The sequence below is a fragment of the Strongylocentrotus purpuratus genome, unplaced genomic scaffold (assembly GCF_000002235.5).
Source record: "Strongylocentrotus purpuratus isolate Spur 01 unplaced genomic scaffold, Spur_5.0 spur5_scaffold_18, whole genome shotgun sequence".
NCBI classification, from domain to species: domain Eukaryota; kingdom Metazoa; phylum Echinodermata; class Echinoidea; order Camarodonta; family Strongylocentrotidae; genus Strongylocentrotus; species Strongylocentrotus purpuratus.
The window spans coordinates 20,494,979-20,510,670 of NW_022145603.1; the positions used below are offsets into that span (position 1 = coordinate 20,494,979).

Genomic DNA, 15,692 nt, shown 5'->3' on the forward strand with positions numbered 1-15,692 from the left:
GATTGCGTGCAATCTAAAGAAAACAATTAGTGGATAGTGAGGCAATGATGCCACAAACTGATGAATGAGTTGCAAATTTGTCTTGTGATTTTCAAAGTTGTTCTTGTCATTACAAAGTCAGAACTTTTATATTAGTTACTCTATTTTGCTCAACATTTCTGTGATTGGTTTATATGATTATTCTGCTTCTATTGAAAGTAAGTTATTTTTGGAGTGGACTTGCCTTTTAAAGGCATACTGTCCTACTTGTAGCTACTTGCTCCCTCTATATAGAAAACTTCCCCAATTGGTGCCTGCATGTTGGTCCCCCATGATCCTCTTTTTCTTATGTTAAATGAGAGCCGAGTTAATGAGATAGCCTACTGTCACAGTGACCTCGCTGGCTCGCTGTGTGGTCTAATCCCTTCTGACTGAAGTAGTAAAGCCTCCCTTTAAAGTCATCATATTATTAAAGGGGAGCTATATGCTTTTTTTGTGTTTTGGGGAAGACATCACTTTAAAAAAAAGGAAAACCAAACCTTACATACTTTGTAACTACATACACAAACAAGAACAAAAGGGTGCCCAAATAAATGTATGTAGGGCACCTCTTCTCTTGATCCCCACCCCCTCCCCTCCCCTCCCCCTCCCTCCCGGCCTCCTCACTCTCTCTCCCTCCCTTCCTCACTCTCTCTCACACATCCCCTCTCTCTGTCTTACTCCCTCTATACCCCCTCCCCCGGCCGTTTCAGTCAACCTTGTAACTACATGCAAAAACAAGAAGAAAAAAAAGGTGCCCAAATAGATCTACCGTATGTAGGGCACCTCTTCTCTCGACCCCCACCCTCCCTGTCTCTCTCTTTCTCTCCATCCCTTCCTCACTCTCTCTTTCCACATCCCTCCCCCTCTTTCTCTCTCTCTCCCTCCCCTCTCTCTCTCTCTCCCTCCCCTCTCTCTCTCTCTCTCTCCCTCCCCTCTCTCTCTCTCTCTCCCTCCCCCCCTCTCTCTCTCTCTCTCTCTCCCTCCCCCTCTCTCTCTCTCTCCCTCCCCCCCCCTCTCTCTCCCTCCTCTCTCTTTCTCTCTCCCCCCCCCCCAGTTTCAGTCAACTATTTATTTTGATGTGCACCTCTCTACCTTGTCCTAATTCACAGTTTGTGATGCTTTATATCCATCACCATCAGAAAATATGACTAAAAGTAGGGCATAAGCATAAAATAAATATAAAGTCCTACAGAATACACTAAACAAAAAGGACACCGGACACAACACATTAAATCAGTATTACATAATATTAATATATGAAGTATAAAATTAGTACATGTTTATAAAACCTCTCTTGCATAGCACATTGATAGAAGCTTCATGCGTCACAAAATTGTTATTTCAGAAAGAAATAGAAAAAGTGTAATTGCACTTCATTCAACAACAAAAAGTATATTTGTAAGGCAATGTTAGATGGAAAGACATACATGACATACATGAATAAATATCATTGTAAAAAAATACATGATATTATGATAATGAGTGCGTATCAGGTTGGCATAATTATACAATATATTAAAGCTTGTCGGTATACACTTCTAAAATATTCATTAGCCATAATCAGAGTACATAAGATGAATGCGAAAATATCTATAAATCTGCTGTCTCCACTCCATCTTAAAAAGATCATTTGCTAATGATTACCTAATCTGCTAAGGTAACTCAACCTAAAATGCCAAATGCTGAGAAATGTTATTGCACTTTTTGGAATTAAATATTAAAGAAGTTCAAAGTTCCAAACGATATACCCTAAACTTATTTATTTGAATTTAGACTATTCATAACTGCTGACTTACTGTGGATTGCCAAGAGTCCAAAGATGGGTAAAAGCAGAGAAAATAAAGTTTAAACATTCCATCCTTCCCCCCCCCCCCACAACAAATTTATTCAGTGCCATAATTAAGCACCAGCTTGACAGACCTGCAGGTTTTGTCATTTTTGAAGTATGTGAAAGATTGATTTGTCCTGATTTACTTTTCTTAAGAATCACGTGCCTCCATTCAATCAGTCCACCTTTCATTCTTGAGTTACGAAAACCACAAATAAACATCAAATTTACAAGGGGTATGACAAATTAAGTTGTTATTATACATGCACATATGGTCATTAGACCAAATGATAAGTAGACAAAAATGATTATGAGACCATGTAGATAGTAAATGGGCTGTTTTGTGGAGTCCATAATAACGTTTTTAAAATTTTGGCCCCAAAATTTCTTTTATACCAGTCTTTTATTTAGCATATGTTTCTCAAGGATCCTTCTTTGCACCTCTGGTAACATAATTATATCTCACTTTCTCATTTTTAAAATAATTTTTCAGCTTTTTGTTCACAACTTAGTTGAAGTTACTAATGCCCATGAGTCAGCACAACAATTTACCAACTCTTTTTTCCCCCCTAAAATACTGCATATATACTGATAAAATATAAAAGATATAATATGATTTTTTTTTTTCAAATGTAAACAATTATTGCTATTATATAAAATATATGTTATTAATATTTCAAATTGACTACTAGCATCAGGATTTGAAATACATTAAGGATTAATTTAAATGTAATATATTAGCACCAAAATAGACAGATGAGACACATCGTTGATTAATTAATTACACTGAAATTATTAACACTAAAATATACAATATGCATTATGATAATTTAAAATTTGAACAAGAAAATATACTGTACACATTTAGAAAAGTTTTCCTATGATTTTAAAAAATTGCATGTACATGTATCAACACTGAAGATTAGAAGGTAAATGTTTTGTTTTAAGTACCTAAATATTTCAAGATGTAATAAGAATCTTAAAAATTTCATGAACTGTTTAAAAGACGTGAACAAAAGAGCTTGAATATTTCAATATGTTATTAGATTTTAAAAGTACCTGAATATACATGTATGTATTTATATCAGACTCTTAAAAAACCCTGAATTATTTGATTTGTAATCAGACTCTTATATTGTAAACGTGATCAGACTCTTTTAAATACATGAATTCTTTTTCTTCTAAATACTGTACGGATGTAAATAAAAATGCCCTGTTTTAACATTTTGCAGCATTATTTTGAAAGAATTTTAAAGGCAAACTGAAAGTACTGAAAATGTAGGCAATGTAAACCTCATTTAGAAATGAGGACTTCCAGGCAGAAGTCTGCAAAAATCACTTTGCCAGCGGAAGCACGGTAGAAGCTTTTAGTGGCAACTGGGCCCTGTTTCATAACAGTTGCTAGCAGTAGCGAGTTATAATAACTGTTAAAGGTAAAGACCAGTATTGGAAACGCCCCAATTTCAAAAATGAAATGGAAGCTCTCATTACCAATCATGTGAAAGAATATGTTTTGACTAATACATGATGATAACAAATTTGCCGGGAAACCGTCTACTAAATCATATATTTGGTAAATTTGTTTCTCTCATGGTCTGTGAGAGATATAGGGTAGTCCCATATACATCTTTCTGTGTATAGTGCTTGTAACTTTACGAAGAATGGGCCAAATTTCTTATCATTTTGATGATTCCAGAACCTTGCAGATGCTAGATGATCAACCTTTTCTGATCGATTCCACAACGTTTCTTTCACAATGCAATCGCATGACCATAACTGGTCTTTACCTTTAACAATTATTACTACCTCTGCAATTGTCAGGTTCCCATTTACAACTGGGTGAAGAGTGGCAAGTGGGATTAATGTCTTGCCACAGGAAGCTATTGACAGGCTGGGATTTGAACCCTCAACCTTAGAATTAAGATTGAAGTGAATGAACCACTGTGTCTTGATAACTGGCGAAGTGGAGGTGCTAGAGGTGTGGTCCTTTATTTGGGTAGTATTGCTCTTTAGGCCAGTCAATATCACAATTCATGAAAATGTCCTTTGGCAAGACATTCATCTACTTTTACCACTCTCCACCCAGGTGAAGTAAACGGGTACCAGGGAGGGAGAGATTCCTTGAAAGCTTTGACGACTTATCTTGGTGGCTAGGCTACAACTGCGGTAATGATACTTCATATTAAGCCAAGAAGAGTATATTTGTTAATAGGAACTATGCTCTATAAATGGGCAAATATAATAAATAATAGTACTTCGTCGTGCGTGTGCTTTGTGCGTTGTGCGTGTGTGTTGTGCTTGTGCGTTGTACTTGTGCGTTGTACTTGTGCGTTGTGCTTGTGCGTTGCGCTTGCTCTTTGTGCGTTGAACTTTTGGTTTGTGCTCCTGCTTTAGGAACCATCACTTGACCTTCCTCTATTCCTGAGTGATGATTTCTCTACCTGTTAATCTTCCACCAGTGGTTTCTGTTCTTCTGTCTCTCCTTGTATCTGCATCTTCAGTCCATCATACGGCCGGCTACACACATGTAGGATCCTGACAAGAAACAACAGAGGATTACAAATCAGAACCATGTTTCACAAAACTTGTTAGCAATAGAAAGTTGCGATAACTGTTACAGTCAAACCTGCTTTAGTGACCTTCTGTCTACAAAGACCACCTGTCTACAACAAGCACATTTTTTGTTTCCCTTGAAAATGGTTTCTCAATGAAACATGTACTGTCTACAAAGACCACTTTTTGTGTTTGCCTTGGGCGGTCGCTATAGACAGGTTTGACTGTATAAGCTACTGAAATAGTTGCGTTTGATTGGCTGAGAGCAAATTTGCCATAGAGCTTTGGCTTTTGTTAAACAGGGCCCAGGTTTATGACACTTGCTCCTGTGACAAATGCTATGCACCTCCTACACTAACCAAAATCTTTACTTTACCCAGTGTAAAAAGTAATGATTTCTCTTCTCAGGAGACATTGTAAGTTGTAGGGTTTGGCCTTTGTGACATGACGAGCAACTTTTTGAAAGCTAACAGTGATTATTAAGCATTTTATTGTTTTTTGCGGGGCTCTTTTCCTGTTCACCAGGGTCCCGTCTTATAAAGAGTTGTGATTGATCCCATTCTATCGCAAGTTTTCTTAATATACATGTATGACCCTTTGATATTTGACCTCATGACCCTAAAGTCTAATCAGTTCATTGGCTCTGCAAGATGCATACATGACCAAAAGTTTGGCAGGAATCCATCTATCGATTCTTGAGATAACGGGATCACGAGAACGAGACGTACAGACGACGGACGGACAACCCAAAAACAAAATCCCTCCAGCTACCTCGTAATGGAGGCATAAAAATGAAATGATTACATTTAACTGTACTTGCATCGTGGGATGGGATTTGCTTGAGTACTTACGCTGTTAAGAGGATGGGTAACGCATAGATAGCTGCTGCGAGGTAGAAGGTGAGCTCAGGGAAGTTGAGAAGAACTGCTTTGGCGTAGACTGCGTTTAACAGGATAGGCGAGAGCACTTTACCAACAGATGCTGCGATGGACAGCAGGGCAAAAGCAGTTCCTGTCATTATCCAAGAGAATAAATAAATAAACAAATAAATAAATAAATAAACAAATGAATAAATAAACAAATCAATACTTGCTACACTACTACTTGTAATCAGGGATGCCAGTTAGAATTGATCACAGGGCCTGAAAATCACAAAAAACCTAAACTATAGTCTGAAATTAACTTGCCAGGGCCTGAAAACTGGCATCCCTGTCTAATACTTGGGGTAACAGAGAACTTAAAGCCCCACTGCATTACTTACACCTATTTGCGCCCTCTGTACAGCCAACAATGCCTAATCGGGACCTGTTGATCCCCCCATGATCCCCTTTTTCTTATTTTAATTGAGAGCTGATTTGATGATATAACCACCTGCCAGTGACCTTGCAGGGAGGTCTAATCTCCCCTTGCCAAACTAGTGTAGACGGGCTTTAATGAACTTTAAATGACTAAGTATTTGATGATGGGAGGGTTGTAAAAAAACTTATTTGCAACAATTATATTTAGGGTGCATGCATGATTGGAACTTGTCATTAGGGCAAAAATGGAAATGTCGAATTTATGATACAGAGCAAATTGGTAAGGACCTAACCTGATATCTCACAGAGTTGGCCATAATTGATTGATCATAACTTCAAAAATTCATAACTTTCTTATTTTTAATCGGATTTCGCTCAAACTTCCACTAAACTGTTCTTCTCATTTTTCTGCTTCTATTATAACCAACTTAATATCTGGGTGGACTTCCCCTTTAGAGAGGCAAGTCAGAAAAGGGTAAGATTCTCACCTCGCTCATGACTAGATACCATGTTAGAAAGGAAGAACTCGATGATAGAATCAGGAAGAGTCCGCAGAGAGCCAGCCGCTACAGCTGAAAGTAAAATATGGAGTTTGTCTTTTACAATTTAGTTTGATTTAGAACATACCTGTAACCATGGTGATAATAAAAATGATAATGTGCCCAATTCTTCTTCTTCTTCTTCAAGATAATCTGCCTCCTTTAATACAGAAGATTCTTGCAGATGCGGTATATACTCGGCCTGATTGGGGTGTGGAGGTGCACCACTACACCGGGGTTTCCCCTACTCTTATACGAATAGTGAAATGGGTTCTTAACATGCAAGGATGGTGACTCTCCTCTACACTGGACCTCCATTTAACGTCCTATCCAAGGGACGGAGTGTTTTCCACTTAACATAGCCTGCGTCTATGAAACAAGGGGAGGGGCACGTAAACACACACCACAAGCTTCAGTCATCGGTATGGGTGGGATTTGAAACCGAGATCTTTGGTCCGACAGGCAGACGCTTTACCGACTGAGCCAACTTGCCTTCTCAATTACAGTCATTATACAAATAATTCTACTGCACTTTACTACAAAGTATCATATTACAACCTATCCTGTAGCTCAGATGCCACAATAAAGCGCTAAAGCATTCAAGGTATTTCTTCCTCTAGGTACCCATTTATTTCACCTGGGTGGAGAGTGGCAAATGTAGATTAATGTCTTGAATGAATTTTCTGACACCCACATAAAATCCATATTGATAAATGTTACAATATTGCTGACGAATTGATGTACCGGTAGTTGAGATACATGTATGGTTGGTTTGTGGATCAGAGTTCGATCAAATTTCAAAATGAAATTGTATTGTGCTAACGCAACCTTTTTTCGCAGAGCAAACTAACAAGGGTCGACTAATCTTATATTTCTGTTTTTTGGATGTTGTTATTCGTTTCATGTTTTGCCAGAATTCACATCCTATTTACATACATGTATGGCCTGCAAACTGGACTAGTTATAGAGGAATCAAGAAATCGTTTCAGAAATTCAAGTGCTCTGACATATGCTCCAGTGACATTTCATGCAGGGTTTATTTTATCAATTTGATTTCAGGTTAGGTAAAAGGTTTATGGTTAAGATTAGGGTTAGGGTGAGGGTAAGGCATAGCGTTTGAGCTAGGGTTGAAATTAGTAATACAGAGGGGTGTTTCACAAAAGCTAAGATCAACTTTAAGTTGGACTTAACTATGGCAGGCTGTTCATGCCACTGTTTGCTCTCACCATTTACTGGCATTGGTCTCTCAAGGGACGTTTAAATCGTGGTCACAAATCTACAGGGTTTACGGTTTTTGATAATTTATTATTGAAGGAAAAAATATTATCTAAAGATCATAATTGAGGGAATAATAGTGAGAGGAACTAGTGGCATGAACGGCCTGCCATAGTTAATTCCAACTTAAAGTCGATCTTAGTCTTTGTGAAACACCCCCTGTAAGTGTGGGATACTGTTGATAGAGCAATGGTTCTGTCACCCGCTGGAACTGAAACTTACCTACGTAGACCAGAACATTAGTTGTCTTGGCAATGGCAGAAACAATGAGTATGGCCACGCCCGAGAGGAACCCGACCTGCATGATGAGGTAGCCGGACAAACAGAAGAGTAGGGGCTTGATCATCACCATGGCAACTAGAATAAACAAAGGCAAAAGGAATGTTACTACCATAATCACAGCAAGGAAACGAGACAACAGAACAGATCGAGAAGAAAAAAGTGACATTACCATGAAAAGTATTGGTTGGTAACTTGGTATTTAGTTGGTTTGGAGTCTGTTTGGTGGTTCGCTGAGGATACAGAGGTACTTACAAAATACTTGGAGGAGTGTTCAAGAAGTTACTCAAAGAACATTCACAAACATCAACTTAAAAATGTGCAAGCTTTAGAAGGACAATTGCACATCCTTTTTAAAGGTAGTGATAGAATGGAACTGGGCCCTGTTTCATAAAACTCATTATCAATAACAAATCATGAATTTCTATGATAAACTTGCATCTTAGCCAATCAAATGCCATGATTTCAGTAGCTTTTAACAGTTTTTGTAACATGTTATGGATAACAAGTTTTATGAAACAGGGACCTGCATTGCAAACAGTATTGGCTTGGATTGATTCTTGAATTGTTTAATGTTTATCAAGCAGTGAATAGATTGTCTAAACACAAGAAAATCTTAATGAAATGACAAATACTTGCTGAAAAGCATAAAACACTGAAGATCAAAACTCTCATCCACACATCATGAGACTGTTTGTTACGCATGGAACAATACCAAGAGCTTGATTCCTGTATATTCTACATATATGTGATTATGACTCTGGTATTATATTTTCTACTCAAAATTGTGAAAGTTTTTTGTGAAAGTGAATTAGTTATTCATCCTTAAAAATTTGATTTTGAAAGAATATATATTTATCATTACCAAAAGCAATGAAATGATTTCCATTTTACACCTAGTACGTACCAAAAGCTGGAAATGCATTCACTATGACATTGTAGATCCCAACCATGGTAGGCGACCAACAAAACGGCTGACCAAGTCCATAAATGGTAATGACGGCATAGACGGCCTCGGTGATTACATTATAGATCATGAACATGGTCAGTAGAAGGGCCAACCTTGACCGTCTCCTGTCCTTTGACACCGATAAAAGCTGGACGAAGCTCCTCAGGAGTTTCTTGACCGTCCTGACCAGCTTGAAGGAGGTGCGTTTTACGACGGTCTCTATCAAAAGCCCCGGGATTAGGACGTACAGGAAGTTGAGAAAGGCGAATATCCATGCACAACCAAATGCGAGAGTGTAGCTGTCTGTCTTCTGCAAGATGAGGTCCACAAAGATTTGACTTCCACCGAATCCAATGTAGATCATGAATGAGATGATCGTGTACTTCGTGACCCGCGACTTGCCCGTGCTCGTATCGGCGATGTACGCGAAGGAAACGCTGATGGAGACGATGGAATCGCCGCTGAGTCCCAGGATGCATTCTGCTGCCACGGCGACGATGAGCGGAAGGTGGAGCCAGGCAAGGAGAAGGAAGACAGTTGAGGCAAGAAGATGGCCGAGTGCATTGATGATCAGGATGGGTTTTCTTCCAACGATGTCAGAGGCGGCGATGAGGATTGTTCCGGTGAAGATGGGGATGAAAACAGATGTTGATTTCATGTACATGACCCATAACGATGTCTCTGATTCTATCTGTCTTCCCGTAGCATCAGCTGCAAAGGAAGTTAAATAGAATGTAGAAATTTAGTCACTGTTCGGGTAAAATCAACTTGTAGATTATCAAATTCTCTTCTAAGGCACTGTAGGCACTTGGTTAATAAAGGATAATAAAGGAGTGGGTAATTTTTTTCATCTCTGGAATTTCCTCATATAAAAAATGTATAACTTTGTAGCTACAGTTAATTTAGATGACCTCTGACTCTGGAGCTTCTTAGGACATACATGTTTACATGGATATGTAATTGTGAACACTCTCCTTCCATCCCTTTCCTTTCCTCTCCTCTCCTCTCCTCCCCTACCCCTTGCCCTACCCCCTCCTGGCCTCCTCCCCAGGGAAAAAATTACTTTAAAAATTTGGGGGACTACATTTCGAGCTTGCTTGCATGAAAATTACACTCTTTAATTTGTTCTGCATTGAGCTCTATGCAAAATTTGGGGGCTCTTGTATTACTTTCGGGGGCTCTTTTGGGCATTTCGGGGGCTAATTCACCCTGAGCCCCCGTCTATTTTTTCCCTTCTCCTCCCTACCCCCTTCTAGTCCCCCACCTTCCCCTTCCCTGCTCAGTGTAATAAAGCAGCAACTAATCACATGTGATTTTGTGTAGAATATTTTTCCACTTTATATGCGTGTGTATGTTTGTATTTGTAGGGCTTGTATGTTTTTGTTTTCTTTTTCTGTTGTTATACAAGTTTTTTGGGGGGCAAAATAAGTTTACCTGGTATGTAATTTAAAGTCTTTATTATGTTCATCACATTTTGTTTAATGACCTTTTGGGGAGATATCTCAACAAACTCATTTATTTGGGTTATTATAACTTCCCTTTTTCCATTATTGTTTAAAGGTAATACAAAGTTTTGGGAAATTTTGAAAATTGGGTGGATGTCATTCTATACAATTTTGATTTATTTGGATGCCCCTTTGGATATATTATAAGCACTAGAAAATTTAGCCCCTAAAACACTTCTGCTTTCGAGATAAATTGAATATAAAAATTTACCCGTGCTCCCGGTAAATTTTGATGAATTTCAAAAAGCGCCTACAGCCCTACAAATGGTAGCTGCGACCATGAAAATCTCAGAATATGTAGTGGTGATATATAATTTCCAAACGGGAATAGCTAATCGGTCATTTTATTTGAGAAACATTGTTTTATAGCTTAATTAATATCTTGACCTTGAGAGGGAGCTATACAACATAAAGAGTAATATTATGTTATTTTCATCACTTTAGACTCGATTTCAACCGCGACAAACAATCGCTGAATATTGTAGGATCGCATATGCTTCCAATATGTTCATTTGAACCAAATTCATGACTTCATACCAAAACTTTGTAATACCTAAATATCTTAATGTAATTATGTATATTCTAGTGAAAATTTTTGCATGTTATTTACAGTATTATTTGCAAATGTAAGTGTTCTTGTAATGTGATTTTTTTATGGAAATGAGTAAACTTAATTGAATAATCTTATATCATTTCATACCCGACTTGTTAGCAGCAGAGCAGTTCCCCGCCTCTGGAAGAGTGTAATTATTATCGGCTGCCAGACGCTCCTCAACATACTGGGTGCGTAGGTTCACCAACACCCCCTGGACCGCTAGGATCAGGAAAATAACTGGTTCCACAGAGACGACTCTAGACCTGGATCTGGGCTGCTCCTCCTCCTCTGAAGATGTCATCGAGGTCGAAGGTTCTTCTGGTATGGTTTCCATGGTAACTATCAAGATCGGGTGTCAAACAGATTTTTCAAAGCGACTAGATTAAGTCAGGGGTGCCATTCACCAATTTTGTATAACTTCTTGGCTCTTCTTAAATCAATTCTTACAATAGATCTGGTAACAATTACAATATATGATACTGAAAGAACTTCGATTCAGTCATCAGTAGAGGCGCTGGTCCAAGAATAAGGATCGTCCGCATAAACAAGGATATCTTCGTAAACGCGGACAATTCGTGTACTTACATGTATGTCTGAAACCGCGAGTTTGTGATGCATAAAACCGATTCCGTGATGATCTCCATGATGCATTTATCACTTACGCAGCACAGAAACTTTCATGTTATTTAGATAAATCCTCGGGATGACGGACAACTCGTAAAAGTAGATGGTGAACTGTGGATATTTTATTACGCAGAATCCATTTTTTGCATTGCCAGCGCACAGATAAGTAACCCTAGTCTACTCTAATACACCTGCAGAGCGCCGAATGCAGACGATCCTTATTCTTGAGGATGCGATGGGTCCTTGCTTATCTTCGTTTATGCCGACGGACATTTTCTCGAACCAGCGCCCCCACGGGCCCCAGTAGATCTAGAATCTAGGCCTACTACTGACAAGTGCCTGGGGTCTTAATCTTAGTCTTATGAATCACAGGGAAAAAAGTGTGTTTTGTCCGCTCTGTACCCACAATTTTGTTAACACAAAACAGACCTGTGCAAGTTAAAATAAATAAATCATAATTTCAGGTGAAGTGACAAGATAGAATAAACCTCTACTAGTAGTCTAGATCTATATCTTATGAGGACAAATTAGATCTAGTCTAGATCTAGATAGAACTTTAGAAGTCTTGTCTTGATGTAGACTATAGATCTAGTCCTACGCATAATCGAACTTGTCGGACTAAACTGAAGTGAAGGGTTTTCAACTTTTTTGCTTAGTTAGAATAGTTAGATGTTTATGATTATGAAGGCTGAAGCAACAAAGTACAGAAGAAATCGTACTATTTACCTGTCAGTTTAACACCACCTCTCGATGTGCATAACTAACACATGAAGATACTGCTTGTACTTTCTCGGTGATATGTTTCATAGTCATGTGATTTGGTCAGCTTTTTTTGCGCTTGGCCTCCCAAAACTGTCAACAAAATATTACGTAAATACAAAGTGCGTTGACCTCAATTGTCCTAGGTAGGCTAAGTGCGCGGGATGCGTCTTATTTTTTCGTACCATGGCCGCGCACGGGATCGGAGGCTAGGCCGAAGATCAGAGCTCATAGATCAGGCGTAAATATTCATAAATGAATGACACACGCCGCAAGACTAAAAGAACAATAACAACAAAGCTATTTGGATTGGAGGGGAATGTCGTGGTCCTCTGGTCAGATTCGAGGTGCATCAAATCAATAATTTGTGTTGCCACTAGGCATGCTTTATAGAGTCGCACGATTTCCATCTTTTATAAAGAATTATATATATTTTTTTTTTTTGGTCTCGAAATTTGGAAATTTGACATTTTGCTCAGTTGGGGGGGGGGGGGGTAAGGTCACCTTTTTTAGGTCGGCCGTGGGCATAATTTTTTTTTTTTTTTTTTTTTTTACAAAAAAAAAAAAAAAAAAAATCAAAGGGGTTTAGGTTTTTTTAGGGGGGTTTACATACATAAAATTACGCGCCTGTTGAGATATCATTCGTTCGTCTTCTACGTCAACTTTCTCTGGATGGATTCCACGAACTATACACTGTTGGTCATAATGGTGGAATAATTATTTTTACCCCAATTTATGGAATAATTTTGACACTGATTTAGATCTAGATAAGAGTATACATTCTCAGATGGTGTTGAATAATAATTTGTGAGTGTTTGTTTTGCGTGACTGCTAAAGCATGTATATGCTACTATGCTAATCAACTAGGGGACCTAAGTCCTTAAGTCATAACTAACAGTAATAAGGATTAATGCCTCATAAAAGGGCACTAATATAGCACATCGACACGGTTTTGATCCTCTATGTGGTCATGCCTTAAACCATAATGCATGGCCCTACAGAGGATTTTTTCCTGTTAGGAACCGGGGGAAAATGCAATGAATTATTGATAATTTATTGCATTTTCTTTTCTTTTTTTGTGTATATGTGGGGGCGGCGACGTACCCTATAGCACCCGCTGCGTACAGTCATGATTCAGTGGCTAAGCAATGCCCTCGTTACTGTGAGGCCCCATAATAAAAAACTGAGTCGATCAGCTATATTAGTGCCCTTTTGTGAGGCATTAATCCTCATTACTGTCAGTTATGACTTAAAGGTACTATGTCCCATTTGCAAGCCAAAAAAAATGAAAAGGTTAAATTCCAACGGCATTTGAAAGATAATACTAATTTAGAACTTCCCTGAAAAAAGGGGGCTTGAAAATGTCTTTAAGTGGGAAAATAACGACTTTGAGATGTTGAATCGACTTAAGAGCTATAGAGCCAGTAAGTAATAGTCTGATTTTCAAACCATTGTACCGAATGGTCGTACGTTTTATGCTGCGCAAAGATTCAATCAGTTTAATTTTGGCCATTACAAGAAGTGGGTTAATGATGTAAACAAATGCTCATGTACCCTTACAGCTCATTTAATGTATGTTATCACCAAAGAAGAAAATAGCCAGTCAGTCACTCAATAGTGTCTGACAGTGAAGTCTAGCAAGTAAACGGGTTTTCTTGCATGGCCTATATGGTTGACGACGTGACTTTGTCATTTAAAAAAAACTACAACATGACAATGATAAAGCTTGGTTCACATGTAAGCTAGTATATCACATTTTTCATTCATGAATAGACATGCAATCAAACTGAGAAAAAAGAAAGAAAGAAGAAAATGGCCTCCTATAACTTAAAAGGAAGACCCGCGAGAAAAAGAAGAAGAAAAATCACAAGAAGAAAAAGAAGAAAAAGAAGAAAAAGAAGAAGACCACGAGTATTAAAAAGAGAAAAGGTTGAATAAAATAAGACAAGATAATGAATGATAATTATGTAGATGAAGAATAAAAGACCAACGGTGAAGGTTCGAGAGTATGAAGATGGGAGGGAAATGACGAGAGGGAGTCGTAGGTGGAAGAGCTACAGAGACACAGAGACATAATGATACATATATATATATATACATATATATAGATAGAGAGAGAGAGAGAGAGAGAAAGAGAAAGGGAGAGACAGAAAGAAAGATAGAAGGCAGAGAGAAAGAGGGACATATAGACAGAGACAATGAGACAGAGAGAGAAAGAGAGAGGTGAGAGAGAACCACAAAGATACGATATGGATGCCGTGGGAGATGTTAATAGACGTATCTCGAATAAAGATTTGAATCTTGAATAAAGTATACAGAAATAACCATTATAGGCCTAACATTCTGAATCTCTACCACCACCCTACCTCTACCATCACACTATCTCTACCACAACCCTGTCTTTACCGTCACCCCACCTCTACTACCACCCTATATCTAGAACCACCCAACCTCTACCACCACCCTAACTCTAACACCGACCTACCTCAACCGCCACCCTACCTCTACCACCACTCTGCCTCTACCCCCACCATGCCTCTACCACGACCCTACCTCTACAACCACCCCCACCTTTACCACCACCCTACCTCTACCATAACACTACCTCTACCCCACCCTACCTCTACCACCACCCTACCGCTACCTTCACCCTACCTCTACCACAACCCTACCTCTACCACCACCCCACCTCTACCACCACCCTGCCTCTACCACCACCCTACCTCTACCCCACCCTACTTCTACCACCACTCTACCTCTACCCCACCCTACCTCTACCATCACCCTACCTCTTCAACCACCCTACCTCTACAACCACCAAACATCTACCACCACCCTACATACCACCACCCTACATCTACCGCCACCCTACCTCTACGGCCACCCTACCTCTACCACCACCCTACCTCTACCGCCACCCTACCTCTACCACCACCCTAGCTCTATACCGCCACCCTACCTCTACCACCACCCTAGCTCTACCGCCACCCTACCTCTACCGCCACCCTACCTCTACCACCACTCTACCTCTACCGCCACCCTGCCTCTACCACCACCCTACCTCTACCACCACCCTAACTCTACCACCACCCTACCTCTACCACCACCCTGCCTCTACCACCACCCTGCCTCTACCACCACCCTGCCTCTACCACGACCCTACCTCTACAACCACCCTGCCTCTACCACCACCCTGCCTCTACCACCACCCTGCCTCTACCACCACCCTGCCTCTACAACCGCCCTGCCTCTACCACCACCCTGCCTCTATCACCACCCTGCCTCTACCACCACCCTGCCTCTACCACCACCCTGCCTCTACCACCACCCTGCCTCTACCACCACCCTACCTCTACCACCACCCTGCCTCTACCACCACCCTGCCTCTATCACCACCCTGCCTCTACCACCACCCTGCCTCTACGACCACCCAACCTCTATCACCACCCTACCTCTACCACCACCCT

At 39.7% G+C, this 15,692-nt stretch overlaps 1 protein-coding gene across 1 annotated transcript; it reads right to left on the bottom strand.

The window, feature by feature from the left end:
- Window positions 1-4,281: 4,281 nt before the first annotated feature.
- LOC764328 (proton-coupled folate transporter) lies at window positions 4,282-12,335 on the bottom strand. Its single transcript, XM_001200592.4, has 7 exons — window positions 12,193-12,335; window positions 10,948-11,181; window positions 8,701-9,453; window positions 7,737-7,871; window positions 6,189-6,272; window positions 5,254-5,413; window positions 4,282-4,384 (listed from the first exon to the last, which is right to left on the bottom strand). The coding sequence occupies exons 2-7, from the start codon at window positions 11,174-11,176 to the stop codon at window positions 4,294-4,296; spliced, it is 1,452 nt and encodes a 483-aa protein (XP_001200592.1). The 5' UTR covers window positions 11,177-11,181; window positions 12,193-12,335; the 3' UTR covers window positions 4,282-4,293.
- Between the last annotated feature and the right edge of the window lie 3,357 nt (window positions 12,336-15,692).